This window comes from Molothrus ater, chromosome W (assembly GCF_012460135.2).
Source record: "Molothrus ater isolate BHLD 08-10-18 breed brown headed cowbird chromosome W, BPBGC_Mater_1.1, whole genome shotgun sequence".
Taxonomy (NCBI): domain Eukaryota; kingdom Metazoa; phylum Chordata; class Aves; order Passeriformes; family Icteridae; genus Molothrus; species Molothrus ater.
The window spans coordinates 9,301,717-9,318,858 of NC_050510.2; the positions used below are offsets into that span (position 1 = coordinate 9,301,717).

General features: G+C 46.8%; 1 protein-coding gene across 5 annotated transcripts in view; it reads right to left on the bottom strand.

Moving 5' to 3' along the window:
* Positions 1-17,142, bottom strand: part of LOC118701491 (CBP80/20-dependent translation initiation factor-like) — a 442,809-nt gene that overhangs the window by 121,013 nt on the left and 304,654 nt on the right. For all 5 annotated transcript variants that reach the window (XM_036406131.2, XM_036406130.2, XM_036406129.2 and 2 more), the window contains one exon: positions 1,416-1,857. In XM_036406131.2, coding sequence (XP_036262024.1) covers positions 1,416-1,857 — 442 coding nt within the window. The remainder of the gene's footprint in view (positions 1-1,415; positions 1,858-17,142) is intronic.

Here is a 17,142-nt window from a genome sequence, read left to right on the forward strand (position 1 = left end):
CAGGACCCAAGGGAATGGCCTGAAGTTGTGTCAGGGGAGGTTTAGGCTGGATATTAGAAAAAGGTTCTTCACCCAGAGGGTGGTTGGGCACTGGAACAAGCTCCCCAGGGAAGTGATCACAGAACTGAGCCTGACAGAGTTCAAGAAGCATTTGGACAATACTCTCAGGCACATGGTGTGACTCTTGGGGTGTCCTGTGCAGGGACAGGAGTTCGACTCAATCCTTGTGGGACCTTCCAAGTCAGCATATTCTGTGATTCTGTGATACATTTAATGATTTAAATTGAGATTAAAGATGTCACATGATCCCAGCATTTGAAAAACTCTTAAAACATGCTATATAATACAAAACTGCAACAATTTTTTGGACAACCCCAATGTCAAACAGCAGTTGGAGTTGTCCAAAACTCCCATCAGGAGGCCAGTTGTGTTGACAATACCCACTCACCACCCAATATTGGGTGCTTATGTGATGTGTTTCTTATAAGACTGTAAATTCACAGGAAGAGCATTAAAATGAATCATCTGAAAGTCTCTTCTATATTCATACTGCTTTAAAGAACATGAAAATAACTAACAAAATCTCTTCCTCCCCCTCATGCCACATACATAAATAGTAAATGCTCATGCATTCAAAGGTATACATTTCCAACATGCACTCCCATGGAGTTGTATATGTTCAGGTTATTTTTGCTACTTATTTTGGAAATGTCATTGGAGATACCCTTACAGATTAATTTTCTAGTCTGACAAAAAAAATCTCTAGAGAAAGAATCTGAGTTTTACAGGGGGCAAATAAAGAGATCTACAAATTCTTCAGAAATCTGATGCTGAACATTGTTTCAAAAAAGTATTTCTCCTCTGTCACTTGCATACAATAGTTTTGTTGTTGTTAGGTTATTGGAAGGAAGTGGGAAAGATAGGGTCATTTCAATTCATTGCTGAGATAAATGAATATCAATACTGAAGTAGCTGACTACAGCTATTCAGCACTCAAAAGTCAAAGCTTGGGATTTAGCTCTGTAATTGTAGAGAGACAAATTGCCTTTTTTTAGACCTCTTTGCAAAGTTGATGAGCTCTGCAGACTGGAAGGGAATCAGTTGGGAGGTGTACCCACATTGTAGCTCACGTGTGAACCAGCTTTCCCCAAGGGTGTGCAGGAAAAGAGTTCCCAGTCTTTGAAGAACTCAAGCTGGTAGCAACCTCAACCAAGAAGTCAAGCTAAGATACTTAATTGAGTGAATAAAAGGACTTCTGAAGAAGCATGAAAACACTTTGAGAGAAGTGTTGACACTAGGAGATTAAGATGCATTGATGGAAAGTTTTCTTGAGCCCAGCCCGCCCTTTGTATGGAAAATAGCCAACAGCCAGACTTGGAAAACGGGAAACTCAATGTTTCCCTAAGAAATAATACCTTTTCTTTTAGTCTCCTTCGCAGCCTGTCTTTGGAAGACTGAAGCAAATTGATCTTGGGTCTTTCCCTAATGCGTTCATGAATACTGTCTTTCTGCTTGGTCTCTGACTCTTGGATGTACTGCTGAGACTGCTTCTCCATATCCTCCAGGCCTCGGTGCATCTCCAAGGGAATGTGAACTGCACAGATGGCGGTGTCCTTGATTTTCAAGTTCTCTGTCTCTTTGGCATTTCTGTGTGTTTCTTTGTCATTGGGCAAGTGCTTCTGGTTGTGATGCCATCTCCGGTTCTGACTGCAGCTATGGTGGCCTGTCCTACCTGAGGAGTGAAGGGCCTGGCCTCCTTGGTAGAGCTTCTGGTGGTCCCTGTTGTGTTTGGTGCCACCTTGCTGATGATCTGCATGCTGCTGAGACTTGTTCCCACCAGGAAGTTTCTGCTGTCGCCTAGAAAGTCAAAGAAGGTCATTAGTTCACTCTTTTCTGCATGGCCCTTTTTGGTCAACACATCTGTCTCACCAGACTGGTCCTTGGTGGGTAGGCTCTGTGGGTGTCCCTACTACAGGAGGAGAGCCAATTTCTTGACATCTAACACAATCTCACACCTCAATCTTTCAGCAACAGAGATATTTCAGCTGAAAGTTTTCATGAACAGTTAGATAACATTGCTTTGGTTACCAGGAAAATCTCTCCCAGGCTTCTGTGTTTTCTGTGTTGCTTCTATACTGAACTGGGGAATATCTGGTTAGTCCCAGCTGAGCAAGGGGAAGTCAGGCAAGCAAGAAATATCAGGAGATTTTTTTTTTCAGAAAACTTAAGGACCTCCTGATACACCTGGCCTACAGCATCATTTGCTCCTCTTGCCTGCCCTCTCTGCTGTACTAACATAGCATACTGCTGCATGGATTTGCAATGAACCGTTTACAGCGTATAAGGAATTTCTAAGTGGAAAAAAATAAGCTAAAAAGTAAATTGCCAAATAAACCAGATGCCCACACTAAATGGTTTTGTTTGGCCTTTTGTAGTGAGTTGACCCCAGCTGGATGCCAGCCACCCACCAAAGCCTCCCTATCACTCCCTTCCACAACTGGACAGAGGAGAAAAAATATAACAAAGGGTTCATGAGACCAGGAGAGATCACTCAGCAAAAACTGTCACTGGCAAAAAAAAGCTCAATTTAAAGATATTAATTGAATTTATTACTAACAAAATCAGAGCAGGATAATGAGAAGTAAAATAAGACCTTAAAAAAACACCTTTCCCCCCTGCCCTTCCCAGCTCTACCTCCACTCTCAGCAGTGCAGGGAGACAGGGAATGGGGGTTACGGTCAGTTTATCAGGTGTTGTTTCTCCTGCTGCGCAGAGAAAGGAGTCCTCCTGCTCCAACATGGAATCTCTCCCACTGGAGATAGTTCTCCATTAACTTCTCCAATGTGAGTCCATCCCATGGGCAACAGTTTTTTTACAAACTGCTGCTCTGTGGGTCACTTCCACAGGGTGCAGTTCTTCAAGGATAGGCTGCTTCAGCATGGGGTCCTCTCTCCCCAGGGGTCACAGCCTCCTCTCAGACATCCACCTGCTCTAGTATGGGTGTCCTCCACAGGCTGCGGGTGGATTTCTGCATCCCCATGGATCTCCGTGGGCTGCAGGGGGACAGCTGCTTCACCATGGTCTTCACCATGGGCTGCAGAGCAATCTCAGCTCTGGTGCCTTGAGCACCTCCTCCCCGTCCTTCTCCCCTAACCTTGGTGTCTGCAGAGTTGGTCCTTTCACACGTTCTTACTCTGTTCCTCTCTGGTCACAATTACAACTGTGCCATAACTTTTTTTCCTTCTTCTTCTTCATCTTCTTCTTAAATATGCTATCACAGAGGTGTTGCCACCATTTCTAATTGGCCCAGTCTTGACCAGTGGCACATACGTCTTTGGAGATACCAGGGATTGGCTCTGGCTGACATGGACGAAGCTTCCAGCAGCTTCTCACAGAAGCCATCCTTGTAGTGCACCCCCCTCCTCCCTCCCCCGCTACCAAAGCTTGGCCATGTAAACCCAATACACCTTTCTTTATGCATGTCCTTCATCATTGCTACACCAGGACAAGACACATGCATGGATGAAGAAGCTGAGTATCATGCTTGGCTCTGGCAGCATGGGGTGCTAGAACCATTGCCTCCAGATAGCAGGCTAAATGCATACAGCTCCAAACAGGTAACATGGAAATTCAACAGCCACAAAGAGGAGGAACTGTCCACAAATGGTTGTCTCGAGAGACTACAGTGGCTCAGAAGGGGCAAACAAGCCCATCTGCTGGCTAGAACTGGTAGCTGAGATGATAACTCCCCCCCAAAAAACAGTTGAAAGGAAAAAAACACTTTGACAGCCTCAGACATTTCATATTTCCACATAGGCTGCAGCTTGATTGTCCCGAGCAGAGAAGGCAGAGACAGAATGCCATCATCAAGGATGCAACTAAGGAGGAAATTGTCTTGACATGGAGTGCTTTCACCCAGGACAGTGCAGGGTTAGCTCTAAGCAAGGCAGCACGTCCCTGCCTTTCCAATGCCTCTTTAATGCTCAGTCTTGACTCTGAGAGCATGTGAGATGCTTTAATGCTCAGTCAGACGAAGGAATTGGCCATTCACAAATACATTTCATGGTCAACAGCTAAACAGTTGTTAACGTTGCCTGCCAAAGCCATCTGCCCATGGAATCTGTATTCCTTGGCATCCCCAGGAGTTAAAACCTATATTTGAGGCCAACTGGCTCTTAACCATAAAGTGTGAGGGTTCATGATTGGCAAACATGGGAGGAAGAGGCTTAGTGGCAGTGGCAGGAATTTGTCTTTAGTCTCAAACCACCAGAACCAGTTTACTGAGATATTCAGTGTAGGGTTTTTGTTTGGGTTGTTTTGGGTTTGGTTTTTTGGTTTTGTTTTTGTTTTTTTCAAGTTGAATGGCAGGGAATAAAAAAGAAAAAAAAAAGTGGGGGAGAAGTTTTCCTGTTAGCTGAAGCTTACAAGCAGTTTATGAGTACAGATTCTCCACATCAAGTTTTCCTGGCATTTCTTTGTTTCCTCTCAGTAACGCAATCACATAAACCATTTTGTAAAAACCAGCTCTTATTAAAAGGGGAATGTCAAAATACAAGTTAATTAAAACCCTTATCTAGTACTAAGCCCTCGCATGCTTAAGCATGCAAGTTGTGCTTTCTGTGGCTTTGCTCTTCTCTCAAACATCTAACTGTTTGGGTACACTTCCAGCCTTGGGTTATAAAACAGACAGACTGTTACTTTATTTAAATAGAAAATATTGCACAGAAATTATAAAAGTTGCACACAGACACAGCTTTAATTTCAGCAGAGGTAAGGGAAAATGCCTGCAAATGAGCTGGAAACCAAACTGCTGTGAATTTCTGCAAGAAATGCATGTGGGGAAAGTTTTTTCCTAAAGACATAATGATATTAGAATCAAAACTGTTTCTGTTTAATGGCTGTGAAAGAAAAAAATGTTTAAGATTAAAAAAAGCCCTAGTTAAGTCAATGTGGAATATGCAAGATTGTTCTATTTGAGGCTTTTGTACTAGATGGGGAGAGGACAGGCAGCTCCATCCCTGTGTGGGACAGCTAAAAGGTGATATCCCCATGGCAAGGGGCAGAGCAAACAGACTGAACCTCTGCAGTCACTGACAATAGGATGGAAAACCACAGAGTTAAAAAAGTTAAGGAATAAAGATTGCAAGAAAGAAAAGGCAAAGGAAGGAGAATGGTAAACAAGGATCAATGTCTGTGACTTGGCAGCAGGCAGAGGTCTAGACAATTATCCAGCATTCAAGCAAAGACTCGCGTGCTTTTATCTTCCCAACACTCCAGCAAAGAAGAAAAGCCAAGAAGAAACAGGATCTGCAGAAAGAAGAGCCAAAGCAGGAAGAACGGGACCCAGATTGTGAGATTCACATTCTCTGAACCTGAGAGCAGCAGTGAGAGAAGCAGAGAAAAGAATGATCAAAACAATTCTTATCTCATTTGCTGTTCCTGTGTTGTGCCAAAGTAGAATGCAATATAAAGATTGTTTACCCAAAGTAATAGTGTTTTGTTTCCTTGGCCTATCAGGGCCAAGTACGTGTGCAGACTGTCAGTCAGCAGACAGTCACAAGATTCTGGGCAGTTGAGTTGAGTTGGGTGCTTGTGCAGATTCAGTTTAGATGTAGTGTAATATAGTATAGAATAATATAGTATAATAAAGTAATTAATTAGCCTTCTAATAAGATAGAGTCCTCCTCATCATCTCCCCCATCGTAGGGGTCGCCCTGCTTTTACTATACCAGATCTTGAAACTTTTTTCAATGCACAGCATTGCAAAGCCTGGGAGGTTGGGATGACCTATCCTTGCTCTTAGGTTTAACCAAGGTCCTGGGGACATAGAAAGCCCCAGGAAGGGGCAAGTTGGTGTACCAGGGCATCTTGCCCCCCCCAAGAGTTTATCTATTGTTTGTTAACTGATCAGATAACTCAAACAGGACAAGATGTCTTATAGTGAGTTATTTTGGCACCATGGAGTTAACACTGGTCTGGCATCTCCCAACTGCCAATAAACATCTTACTGTTGAAGTGATATCTGGAAAGATAAGCTCGATTTCTAAGAGATGCCTCACTTTATGACTATAAGAGCAAAGGTATCTCTGTACATTATCATAATTTCTGTGGTAAGTTACATTTAACTCCTAATCAATACTATTTCTTTTGCTAGCTTTAATACAGGTACCTTGATATCGTGCACTGTTTTATGTTACGCTGTAATCTACTAGTAGTTCTTTTTAGTTTTATACTGTGGTAACTCTAATTAAGATCTTTCGTCTGTTATCTTTTGTCTGTTTAATAAATAATTAATTTATATAAATAGACCTGATCTGCCATTACTAGAAGTTGGGGGCCCGAGTGATTCCTTAAATTCAAACTGTTGCCAAAATTTGAGGCCAATGCAGGGCCTTTCTGAAGCTCCCACTCGTCCTGTGACAGTTGGGGACCAGGGCACCCCACAACATGCACCCACTGTGGGTTGAGTTGATGGTAACAACCTCATGCTTGTTCAAGGGCAGGAATGTAGGAGCACAGATGGCAGCTTGGGGTGACATGCCAAGCTTAGGAAACCAAACAATGTAGGAACCCAGATGCACTTTCCAACCCAGGCTTTTAGGTTGTGATGCTGAAGGGAAGAACAACTGAAGCTTGAATCACACAGCAACATCTCCAAGAAAAGCAAGAATTCACCCCATTAAAAATGCTGCAGTTACTGGGAAATCTTTCTTCTGTCCCTCTCTGCTCATCCTTTGGTGTAAGGACACAGTGCCTTGTGGGGAACTCTACTTCAGCTAGAAGAAAAAATATGTAGATAGCACAATAGTCTCTAACATCTTGACTACATTCAACATTAATTATTTTCACTTCAAAGGCCAAATTCCAATTCAGCTCAAAACTCCCCCTGACTTCAGCAGGACCAGGGATTCGGCCATTGGTCAATGTGGAAACTAAACAGACATTCAGTCATAAAAAAAACTACAGAAGTATTAAAAACCAAGGGGAGATAGTCATGATTACCAAGCTGGAAATAGGATGGTATTGTTTCTGTGAGGAAACGTGTCCAGCTGGGATAAATACTGGTTTGGCCTCAGTGTCATATACAGGATGCATCAACCTGAGAGCATGGGAAACAGGATACTGAACGGGGGACACCTTTTCAGGTCATGGCAAGAAGAGTGTGGTCATGGGAATTAGTAGTATGTTAATAGAACTATCCTATATTTGGTCGAGTTTCTGGTTCTTGTCCTCAGTTGGTTCGGAACCTGTTACAAATGAGGTCTTGTTCCGAGTTCACATTCATGATTGGACCCTTGCCCTCAGAAGACTCCTATACCTTGTGGCATTTACCACATCCCCCTGTCTTTGGATCTTGCCCCCAAACTGTGCAGTTTCCACATTTGTTATTTTGTTGTTAAAGTCTTTATTTTTCGGGCAAGACCATCACACCATTCCTTTATTTCACCAGGTTCCCCCCGGCCAAGCCAGATCAGGGGTCGTAGCGAGGAAGACTGCGACATTTCTGCTATCATTTCTCCACCAATTTTTAAATTTAATTAACTAAATGAGATACCTTTCAACAGAATTTATATCTGACAAATGTCTACTCTGTCAGAGGAGCTTATGGAAACAAATCTAAGGCTTTAGCTGTCTTAGTGATTACCAGTCTACATGCTCAGAAAAACAGGATTCCTGCAAGTTTTTTACAACATGATTTCTTTCCAAGGAAAGGGGCTGGAAGGCACAAGGCTGAAGAAAATAACACAAGACACATGGACAGCTGTGGTCTAAAACACAATTGGTCTGTTCCATCAGCCCTGCTCATAGCCCCCTGTGCTAGTTTAAAAGTAAACTGGCAGGAGAAATGAACCCCACTCAACTACCTTGAGAGAGATTACAAGGCAGAGTTACAATCTCCTAAAGAGATTACAATGAATACAATGATACAGAGAAAACTGGTTTCAACCCACAAAGGCAGAGTAGAACCTGGCACCCTGTTGGTCAGTGATGGTTGCAGTCTTGTTGAAGTAATGGTCACAGTCCTATTGAAGTTCTGGTCCTGCTCTGGATTCATTGAGTGGTACCAGAAGTCCCCAAGCCTAAAGATTATATATGCCCAGGTGCAGGTGGGGAATGCTCAGTACCTCCCCCAGGGTGGGGAGTTTCACAATGGAATGATGTAATACTGCAAGTCATGGGATATTTTGGAAGTCTTTCATAGTCTAAGTCATTGCAGCTGCCTATTCTGCTAGTGCCATTGTCTTGGGGATGGTTCATAACGATAAGGTATCTCATGATCATTTGTGCTCAAAAATTGTCATTGTATTTTTAAGATTTCCTGGCCACGAGGTGGGGGGGCGGTGCTGCCCAGGCAGTCTTTCTTGCCTTTATGGTGTAGGATCAAAGATATTGCATGAAGGGAAGCAGCAGCGAGAGCTGGCACCAGAAGGAGGTGTGGTTCTCTTGCTGAGCGCAGGAGGAAGAAGTCGGAGGTATGGTGCTGCAGCAAGCAGTCAGTGGCGTGGTGGCCACAGCAGCCTCTGTGTGCTTTGCTCTGGGATTTTTGTTGCACTGTGGTCTCGGCACAGCAAGCCTCCCTGCTTTTTCCTGCTTTCTTGCCATTTGGGATGAGTCCAGAGCCAATGTGTGGGTTGTCATCTGAGGCCAGGGCCACTCCTGCCAGTTCACTTTCTGCACAGTAGCAACATCACAACCAAGCCCTGCCCACGTCCCTACTGTGTGCCGGCTGCCGTAGGTGGTGCCAAAGACCGATCGCCATTTGAGTGAGACCTTGAGGGAGTCGTCCTTTCCCCCCATTCTCTCCGAGTCGCCATTGACCACCTGGAGAGGTTCCGGGCTAGCATTGGAGCGCCCCCTGAAGCCGCAGGAGAGTTACTGCAGCCTCTCAGCCTTGCCTGAGCCACCAGCGCCCTCTGATGGCTGTAGTCATAACTACACCAAAGGGGAAATGGCTTAAAGGGTGAGGAATTTCTGTTACTGTTTCTTTTCATTGCTTATTCTGTCTTGCTATATATATTTTCTAATAAAGAACTGTTATTCCTTTTCCCATATTTTTGCCTGGAAGCCACATAATTTCGAAGTTATAATGATTTGGAGGGAGGGGTCATCTTTCCTTGGAAGACATCTGCCTTTTAAACCAAGACAACCGTAGAGTCCATTATGCCTCATTAACAGAGATGACCCCTCAGGCTGGGTGTGAATGTGCTGGTGCTTCCCAGGAGGGAGTTATCACAGCTGAGTCATTTATGTGAAGAAAAAAACCCACTAGTCAGCCTCCAGGGTTTGCTTCTTTTCCTAATCTCATTTAACATCCAGATTGTAGCCTGAGGTGTTGGGTGTGCACTGGGCAACTACTGCAAACAATCCATCGTTAACAGTTTATCAGGACTGATGTAGAGGGGAGTAGAATACACTGGTTACACCCACATAGTGCTAAACTGGTGCCCTACTCCTGTGTCATAGTTTGACATGGGAGTAATTTAGGGAAGTGATGCAAAAGCTTTTTGTGTAACTGACAGTCTGTTGAACCACTGAGAAGCTGGACACGCCTCTGTGAAACACACATGTTAAAGACTAAAGAAACCCGTGAACTTCCTCTTTCTTTCCCAGCCAGCAAGAAGTTAACACGCCCTGTGCCCACTGGACCCCCTCCCGGGTCGGGCTGGGCAGGCTCTGCCGTGGGGGGGCTAGGCCCCTCTCCAGGGGGTCCAGGGGATGCTGAACCCCGTTCTGGCTGGGCTGGGCCCCAGCAGTTGCCAGGCAGAAAGGCGAGGGAGGCTGTGGAGCCCTGGCCAGAGCAGGGCTGACTGCGGCTGTTAAAATCTTGCCATCAGGTCCCCTCCCCCCAGCGCAGCTGAGACCAGAGGTGGCCCTGCAGCCCATGCAGTGTGGCCCTGCAGCTGGAATGGAACACAGAAAATACCAAAACCAACCATGAAGATGATCCTGTCACAGCCCCAGCTGCAGCTCCAGCCACAAGTTACCAGCAGGTCAGGTGACCATTTGAAGGGCCCAGGCAACACGTTAACTCTTTCAGTGCTTCAATCCTCCCTCGAGTGAGAGAAAGGAACAAGATGCAAGCATGTAAAGGAACAACATGAAGACATTGAAGTCAATGAGGAAGAAGTTAGGTCCCAGATGGGAGGGATGAGACGATGCCTTGATTTTGGAGCTGAAAGCCTCTTGTAAGCTATGGAGAAAAGACTCTTTTTCCCTATAACACATGAAACTATGGGGAGATGAAGGGTTCAAATTGATATCGAGCAAAGGCCTCCATTGTAGTAGGCATAGGGACAGGCGTTCGGAAGATTTCGGGCTGTGACGGAAAATTACAGGAATCCTTCTACCCCTCTCCCCATAGATAAGGATCACCCTTGGAATGTAGCCAGACGTGTAGCCCCCCTAACCTATGCATGCCAGTAACTTTCCACTCCATACTAACCCTAGAAAGCATAGCCAGACCCCTGTCTGACGTAGAGAAGCCCCTTAGTCCATAAATACCCTCGAGACCCCTCAATAAACGCCTTTAACCGTCCACCACATTGGTGTCAGCGTCCGTTATTGGCCCCGAGGGATCCCAAGGAGAGGATCGCCGTGCTGGACTCCGAAACCAGGTCACCGCGGCCTTCACAAGAAGGCAACATAGTGGTGCCGAAACCCGGGATCGACGAGTCCGGGCGACGGGGGAATTCCTGGCCAGGGGACAGCGTCCACAGCGCGGGAACGACTGTGGCGAAACAGGGGGACGCCCCAAAGAATCGCGATTCGTATGGAAGCAATAGCGAAGGTCGTAAGTTTGATACATATGCAATGGGGAATCAAATGTGAGCTCAAGAATTTTAATCTCGCATTGACGAGACTCTTGGAGCTTGGGGTCATTGCTCGACCCATAGATATATTACGCTCTGAGGTGTGGCAGAAATGTACTGTCGCGCTAGCAGAGGACACAAAAGCCACAGGCAGCAGCAAAAGCCTGAAAGCGTGGGGGAAGGCAGAAGCCGCCCTACGCAAAGCATTAGAAGAACAGGAGGCGTGGAACACTGCGCGCTCCTGTCTGTTAATCACGCCGCAGCGGGGGGAGGGGGCGATAACGCGAACCCCCCCCGGTGGCGACCCGATTGAAAACGGGGAAACGCGGGGGCCGGGCGCATCCCATCCCTCCCCGAGCCCAGAGCCCCCGGAGCTCCCGGGAGACCCGCGGACCCCTTCGGGGGACCCGCCGGGGCCCAGACCACCTCCGGAGCCCCCCGGGGTGCCCACGGACCCCTCGCCCATCCCTTCCCCGCCGATAGCCGACTTAGCGCAAGAAGCGGAGGGACTCGCACGGTCCTTTTGGGAGGGGTTGACGGCAGAAGCCCGAAATATCGAGAGGGCTGGCGCGCGGGCGAGCGGCGGAGGGGATCCGCCGCCCTACCCATTTGAATATGGCGCGGGTGGCCGGGAGGAGGGGCGGAGCCCGCCGGCCCGCGGCGGGAAGAACCCGGAGGCACGGCCAGCCGCGAACACGCATGCGCGGGAAACCAGCGCTAAGCCCATGCCCAGCCGGGAGCTGTGGATCCCAGCAGACGCGCATGCGTGGGGGTGCGACAGAGGGCAGGCACTCGCTCGGGAGCCGCGCCCACTGATGCCACCATATATGGGAGAGATCCCTCCCTGCGGGAGGCAGGGCGAGCCCCGGGGGCGGGAGCGGCACCGCCCCCGAGGGGAGGAGCGGGGCCGAAGCCGAACAAAACGGCAGCAGAGACCGGAAGTTCATTGGCAGTCGACTTCCGACTCTGAAGAGAGCCACAGCTCTTCGGATAGCTCTACAGAGCCCACCGAGTCCAGCAGCGACTCGGAAGCAGAGAAAACTGAATCAATGCGGTTTCGGACGAAACCAAATAAAACTTTTGACACAGTCGGGAACCAGCCCCAATACGAACTCACCGATTGGGGTAAAATCAAAATTGAATGCGCGAGATGGGCACCCGCAGCATCGGTGCATGCCTTCCCGGTGAGAATTACAGGACCCCAGGGGAACCAGCAAAGAACTTATACTCCCGTTAATTCCAAAGACGTTCAAGCAATAGTAAAAGCTATTTCAGAAAAAGGAATTAACTCAGGAGTGGTTTCCACTCTCGTGGACGGTCTTTTTAGCAATGATGATTTACTCCCTCTTGATATAGTACAAATAAGCCGTATGCTTTTTGAGAGGGAGGGGACGTGTGGGATTCAGCCCCCTCCCACTATAGATGCGAGACGGCCCATCTATGCCAACCCATAGTGGGGCAGGGGATCTTCATACTCTATGCTCCCACAGATAAAAGCACACAGAAAGGGAGAAGCATGACCTACCCCAAATCCCTGCCCACAAGGGTCACCGAGGTCCTGACTGGCGATGAGGAAGCCTTCCAGATAGGCCGCTCAGCCAGGTCGGACCCGGACCCAATCCTTCGCATGTTAGAAGCTACCTTTCTATCCCTGAATGAATCTAACCCTAACCTAACCGACTCCTGCTGGCTTTGTTACGATGTTAAACCCCCCTTTTAATCGCTTTAGATACCCCCTTCAGCTATTCCACAGCCGATGCCCCTCGCCAGTGCAGATGGGACACACCCCGCAAAGGAATTACCCTGAGTCAAGTCACAGGTCAGGGCAGATGCTTTGGCAATGCAACCCTAGCTAAGCGGAAAGGCGACGTCTGCACCGAAGTAGTTGAGCCTGACAGGAAGAATAATAAGTGGGTAGTCCCATCCGCATCTGGGATGTGGGTTTGCCAGAGATCTGGAGTGAGTCCCTGCGTGTCTCTTGCCAAATTCGATAACTCTAACGACTTTTGTGTCCAAGTTCTGATCATCCCTAGGATCCTGTACCACTCAGACGAGGAGGTGTACCACCTTCTCGAGGAAAACAGCCGGCTCCACAAGAGAGAGATATTAACAGGTATAACTATCGCAATGCTGCTCGGCCTAGGAGCGGCTGGAACGGCAACAGGTGTCTCAGCCCTAGCAACTCAACACCAAGGACTGTCTCAGCTGCAGATGACCATCGATGAGGACCTGCAGAGGATCGAAAAATCCATTTCCTTTCTAGAAAAGTCAGTCTCCTCGCTCTCGGAAGTGGTCCTGCAGAACAGGCGAGGACTGGATCTCCTGTTCATGCAGCAAGGGGGCCTGTGTGCCGCCTTGAAAGAGGAATGTTGTTTCTACGCTGACCACACAGGAGTCGTTAGAGACTCCATGGCAGAACTCCGAAACAGACTGGCTCAGAGACAGAAAGACAGGGAAGCCCAACAGGGCTGGTTCGAATCCTGGTTCAATCAATCACCATGGTTAACCACCCTGATTTCTACCCTAATAGGTCCATTGGCAATGCTGCTTTTAGCTATTACCTTCGGGCCATGCCTGCTGAACAAGCTAGTCTCATTCGTTCAGGCCCGCCTAGAATGGACTAACATCCTGTTCGTGGGACAGCAACAGTTACTGTGAATTCAACAGAGAACACTGCCAGTCGCGAGAGACTTGCCTGGCAGAAACTTACTCAGGTTTCCCAAGACCCTTTTCCCTAGTCAGATCTCAACCTCCTACCTCATTTCAGTGCCTATGTATAAGACTACCTCGTTCATTTGTGAAAGAGGGGGGGGAAGTGTAGTAGGCATAGGGACAGGCGTTCGGAAGATTTCGGGCTGTGACGGAAAATTACAGGAATCCTTCTACCCCTCTCCCCATAGATAAGGATCACCCTTGGAATGTAGCCAGACGTGTAGCCCCCCTAACCTATGCATGCCAGTAACTTTCCACTCCATACTAACCCTAGAAAGCATAGCCAGACCCCCGTCTGACGTAGAGAAGCCCCTTAGTCCATAAATACCCTCGAGACCCCTCAATAAACGCCTTTAACCGTCCACCACATTGGTGTCAGCGTCCGTTATTGGCCCCGAGGGATCCCAAGGAGGGGATCGCCGTGCTGGACTCCGAAACCAGGTCACCGCGGCCTTCACAAGAAGGCAACACTCCATGCTAAAGTAAGTGGATGTTAAAGTTGCTGTGATCCCATGAGAAGTTTGAACAGAGATAGAAAGAAGAGTAGTCCTGTGCCCCCAGGAGAAGAAGATCTCTGTTCCCAGGAATGACATTGATTTTAGGAATAGATAATGAGAACTTTTGCTTTTGAACAGCTCATCTTTAAAACAGTACTCCATAAGTCAACATGGCCCATAAACAACTTGTGGGAAGACTTGTGGAAAATGGGAGGGGCTTCACGATAGCAGATTTCCCCTGAGCTGCTGCTATTCGTGATGAAATTGAGAGCCATAAGAGAACTGTTTTTTCCTCTTGTGGAGAAGTCTCCATAACATTAACAAGAGGGACTTCTCTCCCTAAGTGAACTGCAAAAAGACTATTTTAGAGGTGGTAAACTGACTGGAAATTTGAGGTTTTGGTTTTTTACATTGTCAGTGGGGAAAAAAAGGTTGTGGGGGGAGGACAAGTGTTCTGAAGGGTTTGTTTTGATTCTTACTACTTATTTTTTACTTTTAGTTACTGTTAATAAAATTTTCTTTATACCCTTTTAAAGTTTTGAGCCTGCTTTGCCTTTCTCCTAATCCTATCTTCCTATCTCACAGCAGGAAGTGAGTGCATGGGTGATTGGCTGGCACTGAAACCCACCATACTCATCAGCGCATTGGTTGGGAAAATCTCAAAATTGGGAAAATCTTAAATTGGCGAACCAAAACCACTATATCCTGTGACTAGGACACCCCTCAAGGGAGACAAGTCCTCTGAGAACCCCCACCATTTGTCTAGCATGTGAAGAGCTTGAAGACAATGTGGGGTTACATTCTCCCGGTGGTTATATGGAGATTTGGTTAGGCAGTTCTTAAAATTACTGAGAGGTAAGGAGCTACATTAGAGTACAAGTCTGATGAGGAGCAGCTGAGGGAGCTCGGGGTATTCAGCCTGGAGAAAAGGAGGCTCAAGGAAGACCTCACTCTCTACAACTACCTGGAAGGAGGTTGTAGCCAGGTGGGGCTCTGTCTCTTCTCCCAAGCAACAAGCAACAGAACAAGAGGAAATGGCCTCAAGTTGAGTCAGGTAAGGTTTAGATTTGATATTAGGGAAAATGTCTTCCCCAAAAGGGCTGTCAAGCATTAGCACAGACTGCCCAGGACATGGGTGGAGTCACTATCCCTGGAGAGATTTAAAAGATGTGTAGATGCAGCACTTGGGGACATGGTTTAGCAGTGGGCTTGGCAGTGCTGGGTTAACAACTGGACTCAATGTTCTTAAAGGTGTTTTCCAACCTAAACGATTCTGTGATTCTATACATCCTCAATGACACTTGGGACTTTTACCCCATGATGCTGAGCATCCTGTATGGCCAAACAGACTGAGATCCTGTGCATGTGCTCAGGGACTGGGTGCTCTGGACATACTGGTTCTTAACATTGAAGAACCTTCCTGGACACCACTCTTGCCCTCAACCCCAAGCAATTCTCCCATAGGACAAAACTCTCCAAGGCACATTACATGCCTTGAAGGGAAAGGATTCTGGTTTTGTCCTGTTTTTTTGCAGAGCCTGATCCCTGGTGGGCATGGCTGGGGCCACCCAGCATTTAATAACTTATTTGGGCTTGCAGCTACTCAGGCAAAAGGTTGAGAATGAAGAGCATTGCTATGGCCAAGGGATGCGTCCTTTGGCCATGGGATCTGGGCATCCTTCTGCATCCCCTTCATTCTTCTGGTGAGTGAATGAAAACATTCCTCACTGCATTTGGCAGACAATAAATTTCTCTCCACTTTTCTGCCCAGGCAGGATTTCATCTACGTGCCAGGATCAGGCTCAGGAATATGATGCTAAGTCTTGGTAGTATCTCATGATCAGCTTTGCTATTAACATACCTGCAATTAAGTAGCAACTGCCATTATAAGGGTCAGATTAGGATCTGCTGCAGAAATGGACTCTGTGGGACCTTCCATTCCCATAAGGACCCAAGATCCCACTTACGTGCAACACCCCTCAAAGCTGGAGGAACAGACCTTCCACAAGTCATGCAACAACTGTACCTGCAAATGGAGTACTGGTGGGGATGGCTCTATGGGATAAAGGACCACCTTTCCCCACCTTCTTTTTGAAAATCCCACTGCAATTCTGCATTGAGGGAGGGAAATTATAAAAACCTCTTAGTCACCACTGAAAGAGCTAAATTCACAGAGATTGATAGCAGCTGGATTCTTCCCAGCTGTACTAGCTAGCTGTCTAGAATACTCAGCCTGAAAAGGGAAAGGGCAGGAAGAAACTAAATCCTCTGAAACATACCAGTAACAAACCAATTTATGCCTTTCTGAACTAAGCATATTCCAGCCAGACCAGCTGCTTCACCTTGTGCAATGCAGCTTCACTAATAACTGGACTGGTACCCCCAAGCAGGCACTGACAGAGGGATTTGGGCAAGGCAGTGCTGCTGAAGTAAAAAATGCCCATCATCACTGGCTTTGGGCATCTAAGGGACATTGTGGTCCAAACTGGAGGGCCTGAAGGACCCCAGTTAAGAGCTGGTGGAATTTTATAGCATTTGAAACTGGTCCTGGAGGTCTGGGGAATATTGTTATGAATATGAGGGGGAAGGTCTGAATTTCTATTCTAGAGGCCTGACTTCCCCCAAAAGTATTCTTCACCAAGCCTATCTCCATCAAAGGCACTCTGATGTTTTACACCAATGTATAATAGTAACTCAGAATTGCTTTGGTGCAAGGAGTATCAGAGTCCACACAAAATTTTATCAAAAACCTCAAAACCCCATAGAAAGCAACAACCACCAGCTCCAAGGATGAAGAACATGGGACTTACATGTGTTTTTCCTTTGACATTATCTTTAAAACTGGTTTAAATTTGGTCCAGTTTAATTTCTGAATTTTCCTCAGATGAGAAGGGAACAAGATGTCATGTTCACTTCTGAAAACAAAAATGAAGTTATTCACACTTCTTTTATGCCTTTCTGTCACAAGGGTTAAAGACTATCCTGATCACTAGACTGAGGCCATGCATCTGGATGGACACAGCATTTTGGAAGCGTAGAAAATCCACCTGTCAAGATGGTGGTGATCAGGATTTAAAATCATCTTTGAACAGCTGAGATGCAGTGTGTGCTTTAGATGTTAC